Raw genomic sequence first — 26,502 nt, forward strand, 5'->3', positions numbered from 1 at the left:
TTTCTCCGCTCCTGGACCTTCGTCCAGCAATCCTTTCCTCAGTTATTCAGGGGTGCTTTTTCTGCTATTTTTGTATGGCTTCTGCTTTATAATCGGGGTGGCTTTCTCTCTTGCGGGCTGAGAGGAGAGAAAGAAGGGAAGGGATATATATATATACAGCCCATCGACTGCTTTTAAAAAGGCATAGTAATGCGTCGGATCTTGTAATAAAAGCCACTGAAGACTTTTTTAAAAAAAGAAAAAGAATACGACTCCTGTTTCATCTTTTAATAGCTTGTATCTGCCCGTGGCGCAGAGTGTTAAAGCTGCAGTACTGCAGTCCTAAGCTCTACTCACGACCTGAGTTCGATCCCCGGCGGAAGCTGGGTTTTCAGGTAGCCGGCTTGAGGTTGACTCAGCCTTCCACCCTTCCGAGGTCGGTAAAATGGGTCCCCAGCTTGCTGGGGGGAAAGCGTAGATGACTGGGGAAGGCCATTGCAAACCACCCCTTAAAAAGTCTGGCGTGAAAACGTTACGAAAGCAACGTCACCCCACGGTCGGAAACAACTGGTGCTTGCACAGGGGATCTTTCCTTTCCTTTAGGCCTCAGATTCAGCAGGAGCCAACAGGAGCACAGCTCCTGAACCTTTCTGATGGTTCCCCCTCTTCCTCCCCACGTACCTTGTCCATTGAATAGTAGGTGAAGCTGCATAACAATCCCTGGATGAGGAGAGCGGGCAGCCAGCCAGCCACCAGGGCCTAGCCACGCCCTCAGCAGCCCTCTTCACCTCTGGAGAAACCTACACCACCCTTTCTCCAGTTTTAGGCAGCGGGTGCCTTGCTGGCCTATTGACGGGGTGGTGGCCCAGGCCTCGCTTGCCCGGGGCTCTCCTTTCTTGCATCAGGTTGCTTTTGGCTGGTGGAGGGGGGCAGCATATGCTAATGAGTTATGCTAATGAGCTCCACCACCTGTTTTTCTGCATTTTCAACCCCTGGCTTGTATCATCATATTTCTCCACCCCTTCTAGTATTCATTTCCCCTCTGCTCACGCCTCACCCGGATGGCAGAGACAAGCCGCCTCTTCATCACGTCTTAGAAGCTAAAGAGGACCACCAAGGAAGTCCAGGGTTGCTACGCAGAGGCAGGCAACGGCAAAAAAAAAAAAACACCTCTGCTTGTCTCTTGTCTTGACCTGGAGGGCCAAAGCGAGCCTGATGTTGTCAGGTCTCAGATGCGAAGCGAGGTCAGCTTTGGTTAGCATCTGGATGGAGGACCAGCGAGGCGATCCAGGGTTGCTACGCAGAGGCAGGCAATGGAAGACAGCCTCCGTTAGTCTCTTCCCTTGACCTGGATGGCCCAGGCTAGCCTGATAATCGCCAGATCTCAGAAGTTAAGCAGGGTCAGTCCCGGCTAGTGCTTGGGTGGGAGACCACCAAGGAAGCCCTGGGTTGCTACGCAGAGGAAGGCAATGGCAAACTACCTTTGTTCATCTCTTGTCTTGACCTGGGTGGCCCAGGCTAGCCTGATCTCATCAGATCTCAGAAGCGAAGCGGGATGAGCTCTGGTTAGTACTTGATGAGAGATTGCTTTTGGAAGTCCAGAGTTGCTATGCAGAGGCAATGCCAAACCGCTTCTGTTAGTCTTTTGCCCTGACTTGGATGGCTTAGGCTAGCTCAGTCTCATCAAATCTCAGAAACTAGAAGACCATATGACAAGGGTGGCCAGCGGTAGCTCTCCAGATGTGGCAGCATGGCCAATGGCTGGGGCTGATGGGAGTTGTAGGCAAAAAAACATCTGGAGAGCTGCCATTGGCCACCCCTGCCATAGAAGACCACAGATTTATACCCTGCCCTTCTCTCTGAATTAGAGTCTCAGAGCGGCTTACAATCTCCTATATCTTTTCCCCCCACAACAGACACCTCCCACAACAGAGCTCTAACATCAGCTACCCTTTCAAGGACAACTCCTACGAGAGCTATGGCTGACCCAAGGCCATTCCAGCAGCTGCAAGTGGAGGAGCGGGGAATCAAACCCTGTGAGGTGGGTGGGGCTGAGAGAGCTCTGACAGCAGCTGCCCTTTCAAGGACAACCTCTGCCCTTTCAAGGACAACCTCTGCCAGAGCTATGGTTGACCCAAGGCCATTCCAGCAGGTGCAAGTGGAGGAGTGGGGAATCAAACCCGGTTCTCCCAGATAAGAGAGCTATGGGTGACCCGAGGCCATTCCAGCAGCTGCAAGTGGAGGAGTGGGGAATCAAACCCGGTTCTCCCAGATAGGAGTCTGGGAGACCACCACCCCAAACTGACTCTCTGGTGGGCCCTGGTTAGTTCGTGGATGGGAGACCACTAAGGAAGGCCAGTGTTACTATGCAGAGGCAAGCAATGATAAACCACCTCTGACTGTCCCTTGCCTTGAAAATTTCACAGGGTTGCCATTTATTAACTGACTTGACGGTACTTTGCACACGTGCATAGGGCCAGAACGTCTTTTCTGACCCCTGTCTGGATAGGAAACAAGAAGCCAGAACCAAGCCAGATCGGTTAGCGGGACTTTTATTTTCTGACAAACCAATGAGGGGGGAGAAGTGTTCAGGCCGACCTCATACCCCCTCTGACCCTGAAGTAGTTCTCTCCAGAAGTGGACCAGGGGTTAGAGCAAGGGATGCAGAAACGTCAAACTCTCCGCTTCTCTTCCCAGATCTGAGACGGGAATATTAGGGGGCCACAACAGAACTGTGGCTAAGCCAGGAAAGGGGTGGGGTTGTCATGAGTTGGCAAGAGAACATTGAGAGGGGGCAGAGGAAATGCTGGAAGCTTCCGTGGAACCCCGGAGCGGTAGACTGTCAGCATCCGGGACCTCAGGGGAAGGAGAGGTATGGGCCCTGGAGAACTCTGCATTGGTTAGGCAAGGACGCAGAAGAGAGCCAGGGGTCGAGGAGGGGTTTGCACGCTGGGGGGAGACATCCAGCGAGCGTTGTCTCCTGCGTAGTTTTTCCCGGACCCGAATGAATTCTGGCTGGTCTTCGAGAGCATCCCCGGATTCTTCTTGCTGTTGGCGCTGTCGACAAAGAGGGGAGTGGGTTTCAGATATCTCTGGAGGCAGTGCCGGATTAAACGCTATGAAGGCCCCTAGGCAGTCAAAATCTCAGGGGCCCTCTTGCAAATTATCTCCGAGCCGGAGCGCCCGCCCCACCGCCTGCGGCCCCCGCTGCAGCCTGCAGGTGCTTTCCCAAAAGTTCCTTTGACAAAACTGTGTGAGAGAGGGGCAAACTTGGCACTGACGTCAGCAGCAGCCACACCAGGCAAATCGGGAAAAGAGTGGCTCATAACATAAGAGAAGCCATGTTGGATCAGGCCAATGGCCCATCCAGTCCAACGCTCTGTGTCACACAGCGGCCAAAAAACCCCAGGTGCCATCAGGAGGTCCATCAGTGGGGCCAGGACACTAGAAACCCTCCCACTGTTGCCCCCCACTCCAAGCACCAAGAATACAGAGGATCACTGCCCCAGACTTAAGAAGGTAAGAGAAGCCATGTTGGATCAGGCCGATGGCCCATCTAGTCCAACACTCTGTGTCACACAGTGACCAAAACCCAGGGGCCATCAGGAGGTCCCCCAGTGGGGCCAGAACTCCGGAAGTCCTCTCACTTTTGCACCCCCCCCCCCAAAGAACACAGAGCATCACTGCCCCAGACATAAGAACATAAGAACATGTTGGATCAGGCCAATGGCCCATCCAGTCCAGCACTCTGCATCACACAGTGGCCAACCCCCCCCCCCCAAGTGCCATCAGGAGGTTCACAAGTGGGGCTAGAAGCCCTACCACTTTGCCCCCCACCCCAGCACCAAGAATACAGAGCATCACTGCCCCCAGACAGTTCCAACAATATGCTGTGGCTAATAGCCACTGATGGACCTCTGCTCCATATTTGTAGCCAATCTCCTCTTGAAGCTGGCAGTGAATTCCACATGTTAATCACCCTTTGGATGAAGAAGGACTTCCTTTTATCCGTTCTAACCCGACTGCTCAGCCAGTTCACACCCCATCAACTTGTATTTGTAGCTGGGATTCTTGGCCCCAATGTGCATTACTTTGCACTTGGTCACATTGAACCTCATCTGCCACGTTGACGCCCACTCACCCAGCCTCAACAGATCCCTTCGGAGTGCCTCACAATCCTCTCTGGAGGAGGCTGGAGGGCTGCAAGCAGGGGAAACCCAGAGGGGAAAGCCAAGCTGGAGCCCCTAAAGGCGTGGGGGCTAAAAGACCAGGGCCTACTTGCCCTAAATGTTAATCCGGCCCTGTCCGGAGGTTGTATTTTCGAGGGCACCTTCCCAATGGTGCTAGGCAAATGACTTCTGGCAGGGTGTGGAAGGTGGGCTTCAATGTCCTCCATTTAAACCCACAACTGATGAAGCCAGAATGACACCCAGATTTATGGCAATTCTCACCTACGACTTGTCTGCTTTTTATCACCCTCCACTGTCGTTACAGCCCAGTTAACAATCCTAACGAACAAAACACAGACCCCCAATTTGTGATTCTTTTAATCTGCTAAAAACGTTCCCATGACTCTACATGCCAACTCACTGCCCACTTTCTCTATATTTAAAGACGGCTTGCCATTCCAATTTTGTCTGCTGAAGTCTGCTTAAAGCACACAAAAGCTTAAAGGTCAAGGTAGCACCAGTCGTTTCCGACTCTGGGGTGATGTTGCTTTCACAATGTTTTCACGGCAGACTTTTTACGGGGTGGTTTGCCCTTGCCTTCCCCAGTCCTCTACCCTTTCCCCCCAGCAAGCTGGGGACTCATTTGACAGACCTTGGAAGGATGGAAGGCTGAGTCAACCTGGAACTGGCTACCTGAACCAGCTTTTGCTGGGATTGAACTCAGGTCGTGAGCAGAGGGCTCTGACTGCAGTACTGCAGCTTTAACACTCTGTGCAGGAAGGAAGGAAGGCAAGCAGGAAGGGAAAGGGAAAGGAAAGGTCCCCTGTGCAAGCACCAGTTGTTTCCGACTCTGGGGTGACGTTGCTTCACAACGTTTTCACGGCAGACTTTTTACGGGGTGGTTTGCCATTGCCTCCCCCGGTCATCTACGCTTTCCCCCCAGCAAGCTGGGGACTCCTTTGACCGACCTCGGAAGGATGGAAGGCTGAGTCAACCTGAGCCGGCTACCTGAACCCAGCTTCCGCCGGGATCGAACTTGGGTCGTGAGCAGAGAGTTCAGACTGCAGTACTGCAGCTTTACCACTCTGCGCCACGGGGCACACGAAAGCTTACATTCTGAATAAAACTTAAGTTGGTCTTAAAGGTGCACCTTGTATATTGCTTTGCTCTATTGCCTCAGACCAACAGGGCTTCCCGCTGGGATCTATCTTCAACGACAGCCGTCGCTGCTGCCTGACGCTTACCTGCTCTCGCCTCTGCTGCCAGCGTTGTAGCTCCTGCTCCAGCGGTGACAATTCCACACTGTTCTCTATCCCCTCCCTGCGCCGGTTCCTGTGTTCGAGCACCTGCAGGAGCTCCGGCTTGGATCGAAGGCTGAGGCCTCTGCAGATGAAGAGAGATGTAGACAGATTGGGACTAAGTCTCCGTATCCCCCACCCGGTGTGGTAAACGGACGAACTAAACACACGCTGCCACTAATTCTTAAGAGGCCCCGCTTGGTTTGTTTAGTGGTAAAGGTAAAGGTAGTCCCCTGTGCAAGCACCAGTCGTTTCCGAATCTGGGCTGACGTTGCTTTCACAATGTTTTCACGGCAGGCTTTTTACGGGGTGGTTTGCCATGGCCTTCCCCAGTCATCTACGCTTTCCTTCCAGCAAGCTGGGGACTCATTTTACCGGCCGTGGAAGGTTGAGTCGACTTGGAGCCGGCGACCTGAACCCAGCTTCCACTGAGATCGAACTCAGTTCGTGAGCAGAGAGTTCAGACTGCAGTACTGCAGCTTTACCACTCTGCGCCACAGGTTTAGCGGTAGGGCTTGACAAATCAAAAATACATTTTGGATTAAAAATGCCTCAGGGGAGAGGTATTGTTTTTATCATTGCCCAGGCTTACTTGATCTTGTCAGTTCTAAGAAGATGATGATGAAGATGATATTGGATTTATACCCCACCCTTCACTCAGTCTCAGAGTGGTCACAATCTCCTTTACCTTCCTCCCCCACAACAGACACCTTGTGAGGTGGGTGGGGCTGAGAGAGCTCTGACAGAAGCTGCCCTTTCAAGGACAACTCTTGCGAGAGTCCCCTGGGACTCTCCTGGGCCGCCCCTCTCCCCACTCAAAAGGCCACCAAGCATCCCACTGCCCAAAATCACATCAGAAGTGAAGAAAGGGTGGCGTGGGCTTCTCCAGGAATGAATGAGGGCTGCTGGGAGCGTAGAAAAGCCCCTGGGGGCTGGCTGGCTGGCTGCCTGCTCTCCTAATCCAGGGATTGTTATGCAGCTGCACCTGCTCTTCCACGGACAAGGTGGGGGAACCCTCAGAAAGGTTCAGGAGCTCTGCTCCTGTGAGCTCCTGCTGAATCTGAGGCCTTCATGAGTCACAGTCTTGAATGGTACGGCTCTGACACTGTTTCACTAGCTCAGCGAGAAGAACTAGGCCAGAGAAAGCAAGTCCTGAAAAACCAGCTGCCAGATCGCCCTCGGCCTGGCTCAGAGCCAGCGGAGGAAAGAAAGGTGACACTCCGCTTGGCTTGCTGCAGCGAATCAGGTTACAGAGGCAGCCCTGAGCAGAACGGCAGAGAGGATCCAAAACCTCCCCTCCAGGGAGGCGGGAACGAGAGAGGGACATGCTGAAGGTCGAAGGCAGAGTGGGACCCTAAAGCAGCCAGGAGGGGGATATTGCTGGAGGTTTGGGGATTTAGCCTCAGTAACGGGGTATAATGCCCAAGCAAGCATTTTCTCTCCAGGGGAACTGATCTTGGTTTAGGACTGCCAGGTCCAATTCAGGACATACCTGGGGACTTTGGGGGTGGAGCCAGAAGACTTCAGGGGTGGAGCCAGGAGACATTGGGAGCGGAGCCAGGAGGCACTGGGGGTGGAGCCAGGAGCCAGGGTGTGACAAGCAGAACGGAACTCCAAAGGGAGTTCTGGCCATCACATTTAAAGGGACCGCACACCTTTTAAATGCCTTCCCTCCATTGGAAGTAATGAAGGATCGGGGCACCTTCTTTGGGGGCTCATAGAATCGGACCTCTCGGTTCAATCTTTATGAAACTTGGGGAGTGTTTTGAGGAGGGACACTGGACGCTATGCTGAAAAACTGGTGCCTCTACCTCAAAAGAAAAAAAACAGCCCCCCCCTCAGAGCCTCTGATACCCGCAGATCAATTCTCCATTATACCCTAATGGAATCAGTCTCCATAGGGAATAATGGAGTATCCAGCAGTCATTTCCCTCCCCCCCCCCCCGCTTTCTGATGACCCTGAAAGGATCGGACCAGGGGGTCTAATTCTATGAGCCCCAAAAGAAGGTGCCATCCTTCATTTTTTCCAATGGAGGGAAGGCATTTAAAAGGTGTATGGTCCCTTTAAATGAGAGGGCCAGACCTCACTTTGGAGTTCAATGATGCTTGTCACACCCTTGCTCCTGGCTCCACCCTCAAAGTCTCCTGGCTCCACCCCCAAAGTCTCCAGATATTTCTTGAATTGGACTTGGCAACCCTACTCCATCCCCAGATCTTCAGGAATTCTCCAACCTTGAGTTGACAACCTTACTCATGTTGTTATCAGCGCTGCAACCCAGATCTGAGAGAGGCTGTGAATCACAGAATCATTGTGCAGGGGGTTGGACTAGATGACCCTGGAGGCCCCTTCCAACTCCATGATTTTATGAGGCATCATATGTGGGGGGGGGGGGGGAAGCTTGCTTCTGGCCACGCACCAGAACAACAAGCAGGGTTGCCAGCCTCCAGGTGGGGCCTGGAGATCTCCCAAAAATCACCAGGAAAAACAGCAATTTTCTAAGGTGGAGTTTGTTTGCATTTTTAATCACCTAATCCCCACAATTGTGGGGCTCTATGCCAGGGGTCCCCAACCCCCCACCCATGGACCAGTAGCGATCCGTGGCTTGTTAGCAACTGGGCTGTGAGTTGTATAATTATTTAATGATATATTACAATGTAGTAGTACGAAGAAGACGACATTGTTGGAGCAAGAATCTACATAAACCCAGTCTGACAGCTACAGTATGACAGCTGGTGATCTAGCTGCCAGGCTAGGTCACAGTGACCTGATCAGCAGACCGGCTTGAGCCGGCAGAAGCCAAGTGATGCAATCTGCTGAGTCAGCACGGCCAGGATTGGCTGCTTGGACTATATATGATCTGTGTGTGCATCACACAGGTCTCTCCCTGTGAGATGGTGGTTAGGCGAAGCACTTTGTCCGTGGAGGTGATATTGTATAGACTGCACAAGAGAGCACTTGTTGTGTATATATGTTAATACACCTTTTGGCACTAGTTGCACGTGTCTGCCTGATTTTCTTTCCTGAAGCCCTGTGTCGGGCAAGTCATCTCCCTCACTCTGCTACTCCCCGCTCCGACAGGGTTATGGGCCCAGGGCGCTTCCGCTGCGCGGAGGAGAGAGTTGAGAGTTGAGCTGACTGTGAGTTTGGAAGAGCCGGAGGCGAGGAACGCCGGTGAAGGACACAGAAGCACCACCGTTCTCTGTTTGAGAGCCAGAGGGACGTCGGCAGCCAGCTGTGAGGAGGAGTCGGCACGATGGCTCAGCAACAGCTTGGAGTAGCCGTTGAGAAGCTCACCTCAGCCAACTACGCGGTGTGGAGCCTGAGGATGCAACACTACCTCAAGCGTGAAGGGCAATGGCTGTTCGTGAGTAACCCCCCTGCTGACTTATCTCCTGCCGAGACTGTGTTATCGGATAAGGCACTGGCCGACATAGTGCTATCTATAGGAGATGACCAGCTGGTTTATGTGCGAGGGAAGGACACTCCCAAGGCTGCCTGGGACGCGTTGAGTGCGGTGCATGTTAGCACCACTGCTGGTTCCCTCATGGCCTTGACAAGGAGGATGTTCCGCACCGTTATGCCGGCTGGAGGGTGTGTGAAAGATCACATCAAACGGCTAACGGACTGTTTCGTTGAGCTGGAGGCAAGAGGCAAGACTGTAGCTCCAGACGACAGAGTGTACATTTTGCTGTCGTCGTTGCCACCTGAGTACACTCCCCTGATAACTTCTCTGGAGACGGTGGACGTAGCGACCCTGACCATGGAATACGTCTGTGCCCACCTGCTTGACTTCCAAGAGAGAATTGCGGCCGTGAGCTGTCCGGGGGTGTCGGCCGGGCAGCGTGCTGTTATCGGTGTGTCCGGGAAGACAGCCAAGAATGAGCCAGCTTTTGCTGCTGGCAGGCGTCCGAAGGTGGAGGAAGTGGAGCCGACTGCGTTTGCAGTCCGTCGCTGCTATGGATGCGGGTCGTCGCAGCACCTGCTCCGAGCTTGCCCTGAGAGGGAGAAGAGGCGGGGGCGTGTGCGGCGAGAGCGGAGGACCGCCAGCCCGTGTGAGGAAGCAACCCGGCTGGTCACGTCTGCAGTAGAGAGCACAGGGTCTGCTTGGATTTTAGACTCCGGGGCAACGAGCCATCTCTGCTGCGAGAAGGAGTTGTTGAAAAACATTGACAGTCCTGAGCATAAGTATGTGAGATTGGCTGATGGGACCACTGCCAATTCTGTTTGCTCAGGCAATGTGGAATTTCCTGCACTGAAATGTATGTTGCAAAATGTGTTGTATGTACCCTCACTGCAGTCTAACCTGTTGAGTGTTAGCACACTGTCTGACCAGGGATACCAGGTGAGATTTGAGAAAACCTGCTGCAAAATCCTGGGAGGTGGGGGAAAGTTGCTTGTGACAGGAAAGAGGGAAGGTAAACTGTATGTGGTCCAGAGTGATTGTGCCCAGGTGGCTCAGGTGTCGAATGAGCCTGCGCACAATAATTGTATACATTTGCTCCATAGGAGACTTGGGCACTGCGGATTTAGGGCGTTAAAGAAAACCCTGGAGCTTGTGCCTAGTTTGAAAGTAAATCCTTGCAAATGTTACTTGGACTGCCAGGTCTGCAAGAAGACCAAAAGCAAGGCGTGTGCTGTTGCTAAAGAAAGCTCAAGGGAAAGCACACGAGCCCTGGAACTAGTCCATTTAGACGTTATTGGCCCATTGCCAAAGAGTCTGTCGGGGAGGAGATACTGCTTGGTGGCCACCGACGACCACACGAGGTACGCGTGGGTTTTCACCATGGTGCATAAGTCTGAGGTGTATAAGACATTCACCAAGTGGGTCAAAGCAGTGGAGAGACAATTAGGGGTTAATCTCCTGGCTGTACAAACCGACAGAGGGGGGGAATTCTTATCTAACCCGATGAAACGTTGGCTGGAGAACAAGGGCATTGCCCACCGTCTGACGAACCCGGCAACGCCCCGAGAAAATGGGCATGGGGCTGTATTGCAGAATGTGATGTATTGCATGTTAGAGGATGCACAACTGCCAATGACCTATTGGGCAGAAACCATACATGCAGCTGTTTTTTTGCAAAACAGGGTTTGGTGTAATACTGTGAAAAATGTGCCTTACAGGTTACTGTTGAACAAGACCCCAGATTTGAGTTCTTTAAAAGTCTTTGGGTCACGGGCTCGGGTTGGCATCCACTCCACGAGTAGCGGGGAGGGGGATGTCCGGGCAGAGAGCCTAATTTTTCTGGGCTACAAGCCAAGGGCCAGGTGTTATCGTTTCTGCAATAGCAAAAGCAAGATAACACTTAATAAGAGTGCCCAGTTCAATGAAGAAAGCAGCTGGCCAAGGTTGCACTCCTTGCAGAAACAATTTGTCCTGCTGCCAAGTAGCGATAACGATGTTGGAGCGCAGCCCAGAACTCCAGCCCAGGAGGTGGCACCCAGTGGGGCTGGAGAAGGTGAGCCGAATGCTGGCACAGAGCCTGACGAGCAGAGTCAGGAGGCAGAGCCTCAAATGCAGGAACTGGAGGTAAAGTGTGAGAGTCAGGAGGTTCAACACCCAATTACAGGGGCAGAGCAACCAGCCCAGGAGGTGGGAACAGAGCAACCCGAAGAAGACAAAGCTGGTCCAAGCACAGGGCCACGGGTGTCTGCCAGGTCCACCAAAGGCCAACGTCCCGCTAGGTACAAGTGTCCCTATGTCACTCTGACTGTCAATCCAGACCCACCCGGATTTGAGGAAATGTTAAAAGAAAAGGCTAAGAAATGGAAAGCCTGGGTGGCAGAGTGCGAGGCAAGGGAGAAGGAGGCTGAAGCCAACCGTCTGAAAGAGCTGGCTGAACAGGAACACGATGATGTGTTTTACAATCATGATGAGTTCCTGAACGAATTCCGGAAAGGGTTCCGAGCTACGTAAATATGAACTGTAATGTTGCTGGTGGACATGTATGTAAACTGTGTGAAGTGTTTTGGTGCACTGGGTTTAAATAGATTAGGAGGTGTGTTGGAGCAAGAATCTACATAAACCCAGTCTGACAGCTACAGTATGACAGCTGGTGATCTAGCTGCCAGGCTAGGTCACAGTGACCTGATCAGCAGACCGGCTTGAGCCGGCAGAAGCCAAGTGATGCAATCTGCTGAGTCAGCACGGCCAGGATTGGCTGCTTGGACTATATATGATCTGTGTGTGCATCACACAGGTCTCTCCCTGTGAGATGGTGGTTAGGCGAAGCACTTTGTCCGTGGAGGTGATATTGTATAGACTGCACAAGAGAGCACTTGTTGTGTATATATGTTAATACACCTTTTGGCACTAGTTGCACGTGTCTGCCTGATTTTCTTTCCTGAAGCCCTGTGTCGGGCAAGTCATCTCCCTCACTCTGCTACTCCCGCTCCGACAGACATTGGATTTAAATCCTGCCATCCTCTCCAAATTTCCGAGTCTCAGAGCAGCTCGCAATCTCCTTTACATTCCTCCCCCACAACAGACCCCCTGTGAGGTGGGTAGGACTGAGAGAGCTCTCCCCAGAAGCTGCCCTTTCAAGGACAACTCCTGCGATAGCTATGGTTGTCCCAAGGCCATTCCAGCAGGTGCAAGTGGAGGAGTGGGGAATCAAACCCGGTTCTTCCAGATAAGAGAGCTATGGCTGACCCAAGGCCATTCCAGCAGCTGCAAGTGGAGGAGCGGGGAATCAGACTCAGTTCTCCCAGATAAGAGTCCGCACACTTCACCACCACACAAAACACTTTAGAAATAAAGTGCACAATTGTATTGTCCCGAAACCATCGCCCCACCCCTCCAGTCCGTGGGAAAATCGTCTTCCATAAAACCTGTCCCTGGTGCTAAAAGGTTAGAGACTGCTGCTCTAGGCAATGTACAGAGTTATAAAAACAGCAAAAAACCATAAAATCATTATCCAAACAAGGGCTGAGAACAGACAGGCATTCTGGGGTGGCTGGGAGGTGGCTGAAAGCGGGACGGCTCAAAAAGAGCCACAGGGTCCCCGGTCAGACAGCCCCATCACATCCCTGAGGCGGCCAGGCACCTCCAATGGGGAGGCGCCTCAGAAGTCCCTATTCTGTTTTTTTTTTTAATGGGTTGAGTGCTCATACACTAGAGTTGCCAATCCCCAGGTGGGGGCAGGGGATCCCCAGGTTTGGAGGCCCTCCCCCCACTTCAGGGCCATCAGAAAGCGGGGGGGGGATGTCTGCTGGGAACTCTATTATTCTTTATGGAGACTTTCCCCATAGGAAATAATGGAAAATTGATCTGCGGGTATCTAGGGCTCTGGAGGGGCTGTTTTTTGAGGCAGAGACACCAAACGTTCAGTATAGCATCCCGTGCCTCTCCCCAAACTACCCCCCCCAATTTTCAAAAAGATTGGATCAGGAGGTCCAATTCTACGAGCCTTCCTATGGAAGGAAGGCATTTAAAAAGGTCTGCTGTCCCTTTCAATGTGATGGCCAGAACTCCCTTTGGAGTTTAATTATGCTTGTCACACCCTTGCTCCTAGCTCCACCCCCAATGTCTACTGGCTCCACCCCCAAAGTCCCCAGATATTTCTTGAATTGGACTTGGCAACCCTATAATGCGCTCATGCGCAGAAGCGCTCTGACTGGCCAGTAAAGAAAAAGAAGCTGGAACCGGTTCGGGGCACCTTGGCGCTTCCACACAGCCAAGTCAAAGTGGTAGCTTTTTGGGCCGGATGGATCGGCCTAGAGGACAGGGTGAGTGCGGGATGGGGACGGGAGGCCGATGTTATCGTCTGCAGGGATTTCTTGGGCTGACTTCAGAGGCGTCTCTGAGTCAGCCTAAAGTACCGGTCTGTAATCAGCCATAGAATACATTAATTTAAAATCTAGTGATGAAACTTGTATTTCCTTCCCACTTCTGGCCTGGGGGTGCCTCGTGGATGGGGCCGGCGGGGGAGAGCATCATAACTTCATATCCCTGCAATCACAGGATTTCAGTCTAAGGAATGAATGGTTGTGATGGATGCAATCGGTTCCACCCGATATCCATGAATGCCAATGCAGGATTTGACTTGCCACAAACAGTACGGAAGACAGCTTAATAGAATAAAGAAGAAGATATTGGATTTATATCCCGCCCTCCACTCCAAAGAGTCTCAGAGCGGCTCACAATCTTCTTTCCCTTCCTCCCCAACAACGGACACCCTGTGAGGTGGGTGGGGCTGGAGAGGGCTCTCACAGCAGCTGCCCTTTCATGGACAACCTCTGCCAGAGCTATGGCTGACCCAAGGCCATGCCAGCAGGTGCAAGCGGAGGAGTGGAGAATCAAACCCGGTTCTCCCAGATAAGAGTCCGCACACTTAACCACTACACCAAACTGGTGTAGATGAAGATATTGGATTTTTATCCCGCCCTCCATGCCGAAGAGTCTCAGAGCGGCTCACAATCTCCTTTATCTCCCTCCCCCACAACAGACACCCTGTGAGGTAGATGAAGATATTGGATTTATATCCCGCCCTCCACTCCGAAGAGTCTCAGAGCGGCTCACAATCTCCTTTCCCTTCCTCCCTAACAACAGACACCCTGTGAGGTAAATGAAGATATTGGATTTATATCCCGCCCTTCACTCCGAAGAGTCTCAGAGCGGCTCACAATCTCCTTTCCCTTCCTCCCCCACAACAGACACCCTGTGAGGTAAATTAAGATATTGGATTTATATCCTGCCCTCCACTCCGAAGAGTCTCAGAGTGGCTCACAATCTCCTTCCCCTTCCTCCCTCACAACAGACACCCTGTGAGGTGGGTGGGGCTGGAGAGGGCTCTCACAGCAGCTGCCCTTTCGAGGACAACCTCTGCCAGAGCTATGGCTGACCCAAGGCCATGCTAGCAGGTGCAAGTGGAGGAGTGGGGAATCAAACCCGGTCCTCCCAGATAAGAGTCCGCACACTTAACCACTACACCAAACGGGCTTTGGCAGTTGTCCAGAGAGGTTGTTTAAACGGGGCAAAAGACCAGGATCCGAATGCAGTTGTGGTGCAAGCTCACTAAACTATTTGTCACCTGTCTCAGAAAGGTGAGCATCATGCTTTCCAGGGAGATGCGAGAGAGCTCTTTGAACCTTTCCCCAGCTGTGACTGAGTGGATTGAAAAATCTAGATATTTAGAGGGATTGCCTAGTTGGTCTGTATACCTGTTGCATCGACTTGGTTACATATTTTAGATTATTACATACTTCTCTGTGTGCAACTCCGCCATGCAACAAATAAATAAATATCCCTGCTAAAACCCCTTCCCTCCCCAAACCTAGATTCCACCCTCAAATCTCCAAAAAATTTTCAGCCTACAGCTGGCATCCCGAGGCCAGAAACCCACGATGGGAAGGAGGAGAGTTTTCTCAGTTTGTTAAAGGGCCGATTCACCTCTGGTGCAGGGGAGAGCAGAGCGTATCTGTTACACAGCACTCAAGAATCAGCATGAACGCTTTCTAGGAGAGTAGATTGAAACTACAATGCATAGGGCGTCAGCTAAGGGGCCTAAAAGGAAGGAAAGGGGAACTGTTCCTCTCTGCTGCCCTTAATCTATATATTTGCATCAGAGCTTTTGTGTGCCCATCTGTAGGTCTGTGTGCCTCCCTTCCCCTTTCGTTTTCTCGCTTATGCAATTCTCTGCCCCCTCCCTCACATAGGGTTGCCAAGTCCAATTCAAGAAATATCTGGGGACTTTGGGGATGGAGCCAGGAGACTTTGGGGATGGAGCCAGGAGACTTTGGGGGTGGAGCCAGGAGACATTAGGGGTGGAGCCAAGATCAAGGCTGTGACAAGCATAATTGAACTCCAAAGGGAGTTCTGGCCATCATATTTAAAGGGACACCTTTTCAATTCCTTCCTTCCATAGGAAATAATGAAGGATAGGGGCACCTTCTTTTGGGGCTCATAGAATTAGACCCCCTGGTCCAACCTTTTTGAAACTTGGGGGGTATTTTGGGGAGAGGCACTAGATGCTATACTGAAAACCTGGTGCCTCTACCCCAAAAAACAGCCCCCCCCCAGAGCCCCAGATATCCAAGGATCAATTCTCTATGATTTTCTATGGGAATAAATCTCCATAGGGCATAATAGAGTTCCCAGCAGACATTTCCCTCCCCTCCCCCCGCTTTCTGACGACCCTGAAGCGAGGGGAGGGTCTCCAAACCGGGGGATCCCCTGCCCCCACCTGGGGATTGGCAACCCTACCCTCACACGCTCTCTCCCCTCCCCGGCACACACACAGATGGACAGAGTTCACCAACACTGCAGTCTTTCCACTGAATGCCTCCCCCACTCGTCAAATAATTGAACAATAAAGAACTGACGTAATATAAAAGCTGAACACCGCTTAGCAGAAGTGAAGTAGCGACAGGTTGTCAATCCCCAAGTGAGGGTAGGGGATCCCCCAGGTTGAAGGCCTCCACCCACCTCCCCACCCGCTTCAGACAGCAAGGGCAGGGATGTCTGGTGGGCGCTGCGTTATTCCCTGTGGAGACTGATTCCCATAGGGTATAATGGAGAATTGATCCACATATCGGGGGCTTTGGGGGGGGCTGTTATTTGAGGGAGAGGCACCAAATTTCAGCATAGTATTCAGTGCCTCTCCTTAAAACACCCTCTAAATTTAAAAAAAACATTGGGCCAGGGGGTCCAATTCCATGAGCCCCCAAAGAAGGCGCCCCTATCCTTCACTATTTCCAATGGAGGGAAGGCATTGAAAAGGTGTGCAGTCCCTTTAAATGTGATGGCCAGAGTCTCTTTGGAGTTCAGTTATGCTTGTCACATCCTTGCTCCTAGCTCCACCCCCAAACTCCACAGATATTTCTTGAATTGGACTTGGCAACCCTATAATAGAGGGAGATCCCAAGGTGCCTCCTGGAGGTTGGCAACTCTAGTAATTCCACCTGGAGACTGGCAAACCTATTTATTCAGAGCAAGGTTAGCCTTTGCTCCCTTCTCCCTCCCATATCGTTAGCAGGAAGAGAAAAATTGTTCCCCATTTTTAGACTGTGTAACCCTAGCATCTAGAAGCAGGCAATGGCAAGCCACCTCTGAAAATCTTTTGCCCTGAAAAGTCTCTGGGGTTGTCAGATGTGGGTGGAGCCAGGCAAGGCTTTTGCAGAGCAAGGCCTCTGATTGGCCGTTGGAGATACGATTGGCTCTGCAGAAGACATCACTTTTTTGAGCCTGTGGCGCCTTTGGAATTCTGGCACAGTATGGTGGGCGCAGACACAAAATGGCCTTCCATCTTACCTTCCATCACACAGTAGACCTGAGCCGTGGAACCATTCCGGTTAACCTAAATAAGATTAAGAGGACTATCGCTGCCTGTAACGAAGATGTTTAAGGCAGGGGTCCCCAGCCTTTTGAACCTGTGGGCACCCATGGAATTCTGAAACAGCCTGGTTGGTGCAACCGCAAAAGAACTGCCACAAAATGGCTGCCTCAGGAGGTGACCCAGCCATAAAATGGCTGCCTCAGGAGGTGACCCAGCCACAAAATGGCTGCCTCAGGAGGCGGACCCAGCCACAAAATGGCTACCACAGCTTACTGTGTCACCCAGTGAAGATCCTTGTTCTGCAGGGGCAGCTGTTGCCACAGCAATGTGTTTAAAAATTGGAACAGTCAATCAAATCTGCAATGGCCAATCAGAAGTCTTGCTGGGCAAAAGCCCCATCTGGCCCCCCCTACTTTCAGAAAACACTTGGCGGGAGCAAGGAAAGGAGTCTGTGGGACGTGCAGGCACCCCATTGGGGGGTTCTTAAACAGTAGTAGCAGAGCGGAGGGTCTTGCCATACTTGCGATGGGTGAACAGCAGTTCCCTGTGCAGCTGTTGGTGGTTCCGGGACACTCGGATGATGTTGGTGACTGGTGGGGAGTTGGTTGACCGAACCTCGCGACCCTTGGAGGTGACTTCTGAGCGGGCAGCAGCTGGAAAGAAAGGTCGGAGGAGAGAGGCTGAGTCCACCAAGGCTACGGGAGCAGGAGGCACGACCTAGGGCTCTTCCCAAGAAAGCAGGGTTGCCAATCCCCAGGTGGGGGCAGGGGATCCCCTGGTTTGGAGGCCCTCCCCCGGCTTTAGGGTCATCAGAAAGCAAGGGGTGGAATGTCTTCTGGGCACTCCATTATTCCCTGTGGAGACATTCCCATGGGGTACAATGAAAAATTGATCCGTGGGTATCTGGGGCTCTGGGGGAGCTGTTGATTGAGGCAGAGGCAGTAAATTTTCAGCGTAGAATCCAGTGCCTCTCTTCAAAAGACCCCCCAAGTTTCAAAAAGATTGGACCAGGGGGTCCAATTCTATGAGCCCCAAAAGAAGGTGCCCCTATCCTTCATTATTTCAAATGGAGGGAAGGCATTTAAAAGGTGTGCAGTCCCTTTAAATGTGATGGCCAGAACTCCCTTTGGAGTTCAATTATGCTTGTCACAACCTTGCTCTGGCTCCACCCCCAGTGTCTCCTGGCTCCACCCCCAAAGCCCCCAGATATTTCCTGAATTGGACTTGGCAACCCTACGAGAAAGTGTTCTCTTTCTCCCCACCCCCTGCCCCAGATGAGCACTCACCGTGGGTATTGAATCCCATGCCGTGGGGTGGGGGCTGCAAAGCCATGATCTGAGCTTTGGCCCAAAGCCAAAGCTCATGTGAAATCCTAATGAGGGGAGAGGAAATGGGGGTCAATGCTCGTGGGCAGGAAATTAAAACGGGAGTGAGAATCAGGGCAACTTCCTGTCCCCCCTCCCCACTGGGCTACACTCAGCATTTCCTTTCCTGTCTAGAGCCACACTGGCTTTAAATTAGGCCCACCAGTTAACAGTGTTTTAATAGTCTGTTCATCATCCGCCTTTTTTACTGGCAAATTTGTTGAAAATGTAAAATAAATGGCAGATTACCAAAGCCTTGCCAACTTCATGGTGGGTGAGATATTGTAGACTTTGTAGAGCATCACAGTAAGGAGCAAAATATTCAAAAAACTGTGGAATATTAACAAAGTAGAACTTGGTAAAGAATAAAGTCACTACTATTCAGACTCCTAAAGCCAAAACCAGCTCTGAATCGATTAATAAACACCAATATTCTATATATTTCTCATACCATTGAAATATCAAAAATCCTTCTCTTACATCATCAAGAGCAAAATAAGTGTATACACAATGGCCTGGCGTGTCCTTGTCCATGGGGTCGCGAAGAGTCGGACTCGACTGTGCGACTGAACAACAAATACAAAATGTATCAAAATTTATCACAATTCACAGTTCATTCATATCCATGTGTGCACTTTGATTTCCGAAGACGTGTCCACATGGATATGAAGGAACTGTGAATTGTGATAAATTTTGATACATTTTGCATACTCTTTTGCTATTGATGATTTAAGAGAATAATTTTTGATATTTCAACGGTATGAGAAATGTATAGAATATTGGTGTTTATTAATTGGTTCAGAGCTGGTTTTGTCTTCAGTAGTCTGAATAGTATTTAATAGTGACTTTATTCTTTAAGTTAAGTGCAGGGACTCTTATCTGGGAGAACCAGGTTTGATTCCCCACTCCTCCACTTGCAGCTGCTGGAATGGCCTTGGGTCAGCCATAGCTCTCGCAGAGCTGTCCTTGAAAGGGCAGCTTCTGGGAGAGCTCTCTCAGCCCCACCCACCTCACAGGGTTTGACTCCCCACTCCTCCACTTGCAGCTGCTGGAATGGCCTTGGGTCAGCCATAGCTCTGGCAAAGGTCGTCCTTGAAAGGGCAGCTGCTGTGAGAGTCCTCTCAGCCCCACCCACCTCACAGGATGTCTGTTGTGGGGGTAGGCTTGCCAATCCCCAGGTCCCAGAGGGGGGTCTCCCGCTTTTCCAGGCTCCTTCCCCCCCAGTCAGCTGGCCGGTGTGGGGAAGCCCCGCCCCCACAGCCACCATGTGACTTCCCACCTCCGGAGGCTTCAGTCTCCGATTGTAAGGCTTCCTCTTGGGATGGTGTTTCTGTGTTACTTTGAAGAAGCTGGCAGCAACTCGTGAGTAGAGATGCCAATCCCTCGCTTCAGAGTCGCCAGAAACGGGGGTGGGGGAGGGAAATGTTTGCCGAGCACTTCATTATTCCCTATGTGGAGATCGATTCTCATAGGGTGTAATGCGGAATTGATCTGGAGGTATCGAGGGCTCTGGGGGGGGGCTGTTTTTTTGAGGTAGAGGCACCATATTTTCAGTATAGCATCTAGTGCCTCTCCCTGAAATACTCCCCAAGTTTCAAAACGATTGGACCGGGGGTCCAATTCTATGAGCGCCAAGAGAAGGTGCCCCCATCCTTCATTATTTCCTATGGAAGGCAGGCATTTAAAAAGGTGTGCTGTCCCTTTAAATGTGATGGCCAGAACTCCCTTGGAGTTCAATTCTGCTTGTCACACCCTTGCTCCTGGCCCTGCCCCCAAAGTTTCCTGGCTCCACCCCCAAAGTCCCCAGGTATTTCTTGAATTGGACTTGGCAACCCTATGTGTGTGGGGGGGAGATAAAAGGATATTGTGACCACTCTGAGATTCAGAGTATAAGGGAGGATATAAATCCAATATATTTTTCTTTACCAAGTTATACTTCATCAATATTCCACAGGGGGGGGGGGTTGTATGTTTTAACTTTCCGGTGGGGCCTGGAGATCCCCCGGAATTTCTGCCAATCTCATGACAACAGTTCCCCTGGAGAGCATGGCCACTTTGGAGGGTGAACTCTACGCCGCAACACCCCACTGAGTCTGGCCCCTCCCCAAATTTCACCTTCCCGGGTTCTGCTCCCAAAACCTCCAGGGATTTTTCCAAACCAGTTGGCAATCCTCACTACGGATTTCTGTTTTTGAGCTGTGAAGGTAACTTTCGCCTTAATCAGAACAGCTGTTTAAAAGCCTACCGTGCCTTGTAGGAAGAAAAGCTGAACAATGAATTTTCCTTTTTGCTCGGTTATCAGAACCTAAACAGTCGAGGAGGAGTTGGGATCAGCGTTTGACCTTGCAAATTAAATTGACTCCCACCGGCTTATGCAACGAGGCTGGGACCAGTGTTCCCTCTAAGCTGCATTAGTGTGAGCGAACCCGCAATTTTTTAGCCTCCAGCTCACACATTCTTGTCTTAGCTCAGGAAAAATGGCCCCAGAACTACGTAGCTAATTTATGCAGTAGCTCGTAAGTTTAATGCCGGTAGCTCACAAAGCAGAATTTTTGCTCACAAGACTCTGCAGCTTAGGGGGAACGTTGGTGGGGACCCACATTTTTGGATGTGCATGTAGTTTATTGACTGACTGATTGATTGACTGACTGATTGATTTTGGCAAATTTATATTCTGCCTTTTCTCAGACGGGCTCAGGGCAGATTACATCCAAGTATCTGGAAGTATTTTGAAAGAGGGACGGCTGCCCATGCCATGTTCTCCGAGCGTTCCAGCATCAGCGAAACAAGTATCTTTTCCCCAAAACTTGTAAGACCCGTTTTCCTCAGAGGTGACACAGAAAAAAAAAATGCATTGCCCAACACTGCTGGAAACAAAAATCTAGCGCGCGCCATTTCTCCCCCCTTTTTTCAAAATCATGACCGGTCTCCGGCCTACAACGTCCCTCAGTTCTGTCGACCGATTCAAGCTGGCAGGGGTGCTTTTTAATAGCTACTCTCTCCTTACCGCGGCTGAGCCTGGTCCCTTCTGAGCCTGGCTAACCCAGACAGGTCCCTCTCACCTGCCGCTCCGAGCAGCCGTATCCAGTTGCCCGCCGTGTCCTGCTGCCATGTCGAGCAGCCTCTCCGTCCCACCCGGGGTCCAGGTGCCAGGAGGTTCGGACTAGGCCCGCTGACTCCCATCTCCCCCACGAAGAGATTGTGTGGCCTTGACGCCGCCATCCCAGTCACAAGGGAGCAATTATGAGCGGCTCATTGTCTCAGCTTCTCCTGCCCGGCTTGTTAGCTGCAGCGGGCACCGGAGGAAGTGAGAAGACATCAAGAGGGAAACTGGATCCCACTCCTGGAGTGGCAGAGCGGAGAAAGCCAAGACTCCTGCAGAGAGGTCGATTCCACAAACCAGAAAGGAGCTTTGTGATCCAAAGGCATGAACCTATTGTCGTTTCACTACTGGTTATGATTCCCACAGACTAACAAGACAGCGGAGGCCAGACAGAGAGCATCTGTACCAGATGGAAGGGCCAAAAGACACCTTATTCGGGGGCACTTCAAAGGGTTGCTGTGTCGGTCGGCAATAGAAGAACCAGATTTGAGTCCAGTCGTACCTTAAAGACCAACAACAAGATGGCCAGGGTAGAAGATTTCAAGAGTTAAAAATCACTTAGACTACGAATTTTATTTTGGGGGACCTGTGATCAGATGCCTTAACGTATAAACCTCAAATAGCAGTTAGGGAGACCTGCTGTATGAATTAAGAGCATAAGAACATCAGAAGAGCCCTGCTGGATCAGACCAGTGAGGGTCCATCTAGCCCAGCATCCTCTCTCACACAGTGGCCAACCAGTTCCTCCGGAGGGCCAACAACAGAGCCCAGAGGCTGAGGCCTTCCCCTGATAAGAACATCAGAAGAGCCCTGCTGGATCAGACCAGTGAGGGTCCATCTAGTCCAGCATCCTCTCTCACACAGTGGCCAACCAGTTCCTCCGGAGGGCCAACAACAGGGCAGAGAGGCTGAGGCCTTCGCCTGATAAGAACATCAGAAGAGCCCTGCTGGATCAGACCAGTGAGGGTCCATCTAGCCCAGCATCCTCTCTCACACAGTGGCCAACCAGTTCCTCCGGAGGGCCAACAACAGGGCAGAGAGGCTGAGGCCTTCGCCTGATAAGAACATCAGAAGAGCCCTGCTGGATCAGACCAGTGAGGGTCCATCCAGTCCAGCATCCTCTCTCACACAGTGGCCAACCAGTTCCTCTGGAGGGCCAACAACAGAGCCCAGAGGCTGAGGCCTTCCCCTGATAAGAACATCAGAAGAGCCCTGCTGGATCAGACCAGTGAGGGTCCATCTAGTCCAGCATCCTCTCTCACACAGTGGCCAACCAGTTCCTCTAGAGAGCCATCAACAAGGCAGATAGGCTGAGGCCTTCATGACAGCATCAAAAGAGCCGTGCTAGACCAGACCAGTGGTCCATCTAGTCCAGCATCCTGTCTCACACAGTGGCCAACCAGTTCCTTTGGACGACCAACAACAGGGCACAAAGGCCAAGGCCTTCATAAGAAGAGCCCTGCTGGATCTGACCAGTGGTCCATCTAGGCCAGCATCCCGTCTTACACAGCAGCCAGTCAGTTCCTCTGGAGGGTCAACAGGGCAGAGAGGCTGAGGCCTTCATAAGAAGAGCCCTTCTGGATTAGAGTCAAATCAGTGAGGGTCCATCTAGTCCAGCATCCTGTCTCCCACAGTGGCCAACCAGTTCCTCTGGAAGGCCAGCAACAGGGCAGAGAGGCCAAGTGGGATTCAGAGATCGACCATCTCTGAACTCTGGCTTGTGGTTGAGGCACTGGGGAAAGAAAGTTCTAGCTCTTTGTGTTGATTTCCTAATGGGAACTTCCAGGCTGCTTTTATCCCTGGTAGCCAGGGGAAAAAAAGACAGTCAACAATATCTGTCTTTTCCCCTGTCAAGGCTAAAAGCAGATGAGGCTGGGAAATGTTGCTTGGGAAAATGAGACAGAAGAGGTAACTATAGGGTTGCCAAGTCCCCTTTTGTACCATAGAGTTTCCCCTCCCAAATGGCTAGAGCACCTGGAAAAACCATAGTGTTTTCCCAGAAATGCCTAGAGCAGCCAAGAGTGACATCACCGTCGTAATGACATCACTTCTGGGGGACATCATCGCGCCAATGATGTCAGGGGAGGTTCCCCCTGCCGGCCCAATGTGGGCCAGTGGGTTGGGAACCCCAGAAAATCTCCTCGCTTTTTGTGGATAAATTACTCTTCGGGGATCTGACTGCAAATCCCTAATGTTAAAGATATATATGTTTTGGCAGACAGCGTGTTCAAAATGCTGAATGCTACATTCCCTCAGTAATAACTGCAAGCCTGGCAAACTAGGCCCGTATTATTAGCCGAATGTTGTGGCTGAGGGAAGACTTCAGCAGAGAGCTCCCAGCTGCAACACTTGGCAGTTTTTGCCACTGAGGTAGTCCCACTCTCAAACACGGTCGAATTTTGGCTGTGTGACACAGCAATTCCAACATGGCACCTTTCGTTGCTGGCAGTTCGTCACATGACAGGAACACCACAAAGCAGTTTCTTTAATTTGTAGTGCTGTGTGGTACCTTTCTCCCAATACGAGAACTCGTGGACACTCAATGAAATTGCTGAGCAATCAGGTTAGAACGGATAAAAGGAAGTATTTCTTCACCCAAAGGGTGATTAACACGTGGAATTCACTACGCCACAGTGGTGGCGGCTGCAAGCATAGAGGGCTTCAAGAGGGGATTGGAGAAACAAATGGAGTGGAGGTCCATCCATGGTAAGGTTGCCAAGTCCTTTCGCCACTACGGTGGGGGTCTTGGCCCTTGTGCACACTTTGTGCGCACAGTGCAATCATATCACCCAGAAGTGACAACATCACACCAGGGACATCATGCAGGGGACACTCTAGGACTCGCGATAAAACTCTATGGTACCATAGTTTCCCCCACGATTCCTAGAGCATAGCACCAGAAACACTCTTGGATTTGCAGTAAAACTCTGTGGTACCGTAGAGTTTTATCGTGAGTCCTAGAGTGTCCCCAGCACGATGACATCACATCGAGGTGACATCATCGCACCGGGGCCAGCTTGGCTCTTCAGCGGCGAGGATACTCATGGCTGTCTGCTCCGTCAGTGGGTGGGGGCCCTCTAGGGCAGGGGATCCCCCGCCCCCAGTGGGAGCTTCACAGCCCTAATCAGTGGCTATTGGCCACAGCTTACAGATGGAACTTCTTGGTGTTTGAGGGGGGCAGTGGCAGGGCTTCTAGTGTCCTGGCCCCACTGATGGATCTCCTGAGGGCATCTGTTTTTTTTGGCCACCATGTGACAGTGTTAGACTGGATGGGCCATTGGCCTGATCCAACATGGCTTCTCTTATGTTCTTATGTATGTTCAGAAGGCTGAAGAGAACGAAAGAGGTGATATGTCATGAATTTGGCCAGAATGAATAAAGACCTCGCTAAATGCTGAGTGCTTTATAATTAGCCTGTCCTCACAGACGCTGACCAAGAAGATACCACTAACAGGGCTCACAAACTCGTGGGCCCAAGGCCAAATCCAGCCTCCTGAAGAGCAGCAGTGGGTGGGGCAGAGAAGAATAGACTACCCAGCTGTTACCTGCTCAAAATAGCCCATTTATAAAGCAACTTGCTGACAGCTGTAGTGGGGTATTACATGTGTACATACATACATGTATAAGTGCCATCGAATCATGACTGACGGATGGCAACCCCACAAGGGGCTTTCAAGGCAAGTGAGAAACAGAGACGGTTGGCCATGGCCTTCCTCTGCACAGCCTTCCTTGATGGTCCCCCATCCACGTACCAAACCCATTTGGCTTCCAGCTTCTGGTGACCCCAGCAAGGGGCTTTCAAGGCAAGTGAGAAGCAGAGGTGGTTTCCCATTGCCTGCCTCTGCAGAGCCTTCCTTGGTGGTCTCCCATCCATGTACCGACCCTGTTTCGCTTCTGAAACCGAATGAGACGGGGCTATACCATGCCATCTTCTCTCTGTTGGCTATTTACACAGTATCACGAAATATGGACTCTTTTTGAAGGGAGCACAGACTTTGCATGACAGGAAATACCAGCAGCCTACATCACCCTTGGGGCACAAATGGCTTGCAAACCTGATGGCAATTCACCAGCTGCGATGTAGCACAGCCATGGAATACCCATTTTCTTCCCTAACAAGGATGCATGTGGTGGTTTTCTCCCAAAAGAGGGGAGCAATTCCTGCCGAAATCTCAAAAGGCGGAGGAGTCCCTGAACTAGGGTTGCTAACCTCTAGCTGAGTCCTGGAGATCTCTAGGTGTAGTCCCAGACTACAGAGATCAGTCCTCCAAAGGAAATGGCTGCTTTGGAAGGCGGACTCCATGGCATTGTACCCCACTGAGGTCCTTCGCTTCCCCAAACCCCACCCTCTCCTGACTCCACCCCCCCCCCCAAATCTCCCAAGATTGGCCACCTTTTGCTGTCCAGACATTCAGTGGCCAGGGGCTTCTGCGGTACAAACAAAATAAACCGTGCAAAAGAATTCCTGCAAACACATAACGTATGCAGGCTGTGCAAGATTTAGGTTCTCGCGGTCCAACATTTTAAGCCCATCTGCCTCTCCATTTTTGTAGCAGCGGAAAGTTTGGCACGGGTGGCCAAACTTGCTTAACACGAGAGCCGCAAAGAATAAATGTCAGATGCTTGAGAGCCCAAAGACATGAACGTCAGATGTTTGAGAATCACAATGCAGGAAGGACTGAAGGAAGGAAAGAAGATGGGGGAGGGAAAGGTGGAAAGAAAGCAACTTCAGCTTTAAGTGTCTTCTCCAAGCCGGTTTGGTGTAGTGGTTAAGTGTGCAGACTCTTATCTGGGAGAACCGGGTTTGATTCCCCACTCCTCCACTTGCACCTGCTGGCATGGCCTTGGGTCAGCCATAGCTCTGGCAGAGGTTGTCCTTGAAAGGGCAGCTGCTGTGAGAGCCTTCTCCAGCCCCACCCACCTCACAGGGTGTCTGTTGTGGGGAGGAAGGGAAAGGAGATTGTGAGCCGCTCTGAGACTCTTCGGAGTGGAGGGTGGGATATAAATCCAATATCTTCATCTACCTCACAGGGTGTCTGTTGTGGGGGAGGAAGGGAAAGGAGATTGTGAGCCGCTCTGAGACTCTTCGGAGTGGAGGGCGGGATATAAATCCAGTATCTTCATCTACCTCACAGGGTGTCTGTTGTGGGGGAAGAAGGGAAAGGAGATTGTGAGCCGCTCTGAGACTCTTCGGAGTGGAGGGCAGGATATAAATCCAGTATCTTCATCTACCTCACAGGGTGTCTGTTGTGGGGGGAGGAAGGGAAAGGAGATTGTGAGCCGCTCTGAGACTCTTCGGAGTGGAGGGTGGGATA

At 51.5% G+C, this 26,502-nt stretch overlaps 1 protein-coding gene across 1 annotated transcript; it reads right to left on the reverse strand.

Annotated features, from left to right (window-relative positions):
* Positions 1–2,717: 2,717 nt before the first annotated feature.
* Positions 2,718–21,306, reverse strand: LOC132581835 (uncharacterized). The gene is made up of 4 exons (XM_060253251.1): positions 21,147–21,306; positions 17,241–17,373; positions 5,393–5,531; positions 2,718–3,036 (listed from the first exon to the last, which is right to left on the reverse strand). The coding sequence occupies exons 1-4, from the start codon at positions 21,304–21,306 to the stop codon at positions 2,743–2,745; spliced, it is 726 nt and encodes a 241-aa protein (XP_060109234.1). The 3' UTR covers positions 2,718–2,742.
* Between the last annotated feature and the right edge of the window lie 5,196 nt (positions 21,307–26,502).

This window comes from Heteronotia binoei, chromosome 13 (genome assembly GCF_032191835.1).
Source record: "Heteronotia binoei isolate CCM8104 ecotype False Entrance Well chromosome 13, APGP_CSIRO_Hbin_v1, whole genome shotgun sequence".
Classification (NCBI taxonomy): Eukaryota; Metazoa; Chordata; class Lepidosauria; order Squamata; family Gekkonidae; genus Heteronotia; species Heteronotia binoei.

Bases quoted from the DNA above. Each gene is read 5' to 3' on its own strand.
- LOC132581835 (XM_060253251.1), bottom strand. From the start codon at position 21,306: ATGGCGGCGTCAAGGCCACACAATCTCTTCGTGGGGGAGATGGGAGTC. The intron at 17,374-21,146 runs GTGAGAGGGACC...CTTTCTTTCCAG, and splicing joins ACGGCTGCTCGGAGCGGCAG to CTGCTGCCCGCTCAGAAGTC. The intron at 5,532-17,240 runs GTATGGCAAGAC...CTTCATCTGCAG, and splicing joins CTGCTGTTCACCCATCGCAA to AGGCCTCAGCCTTCGATCCA.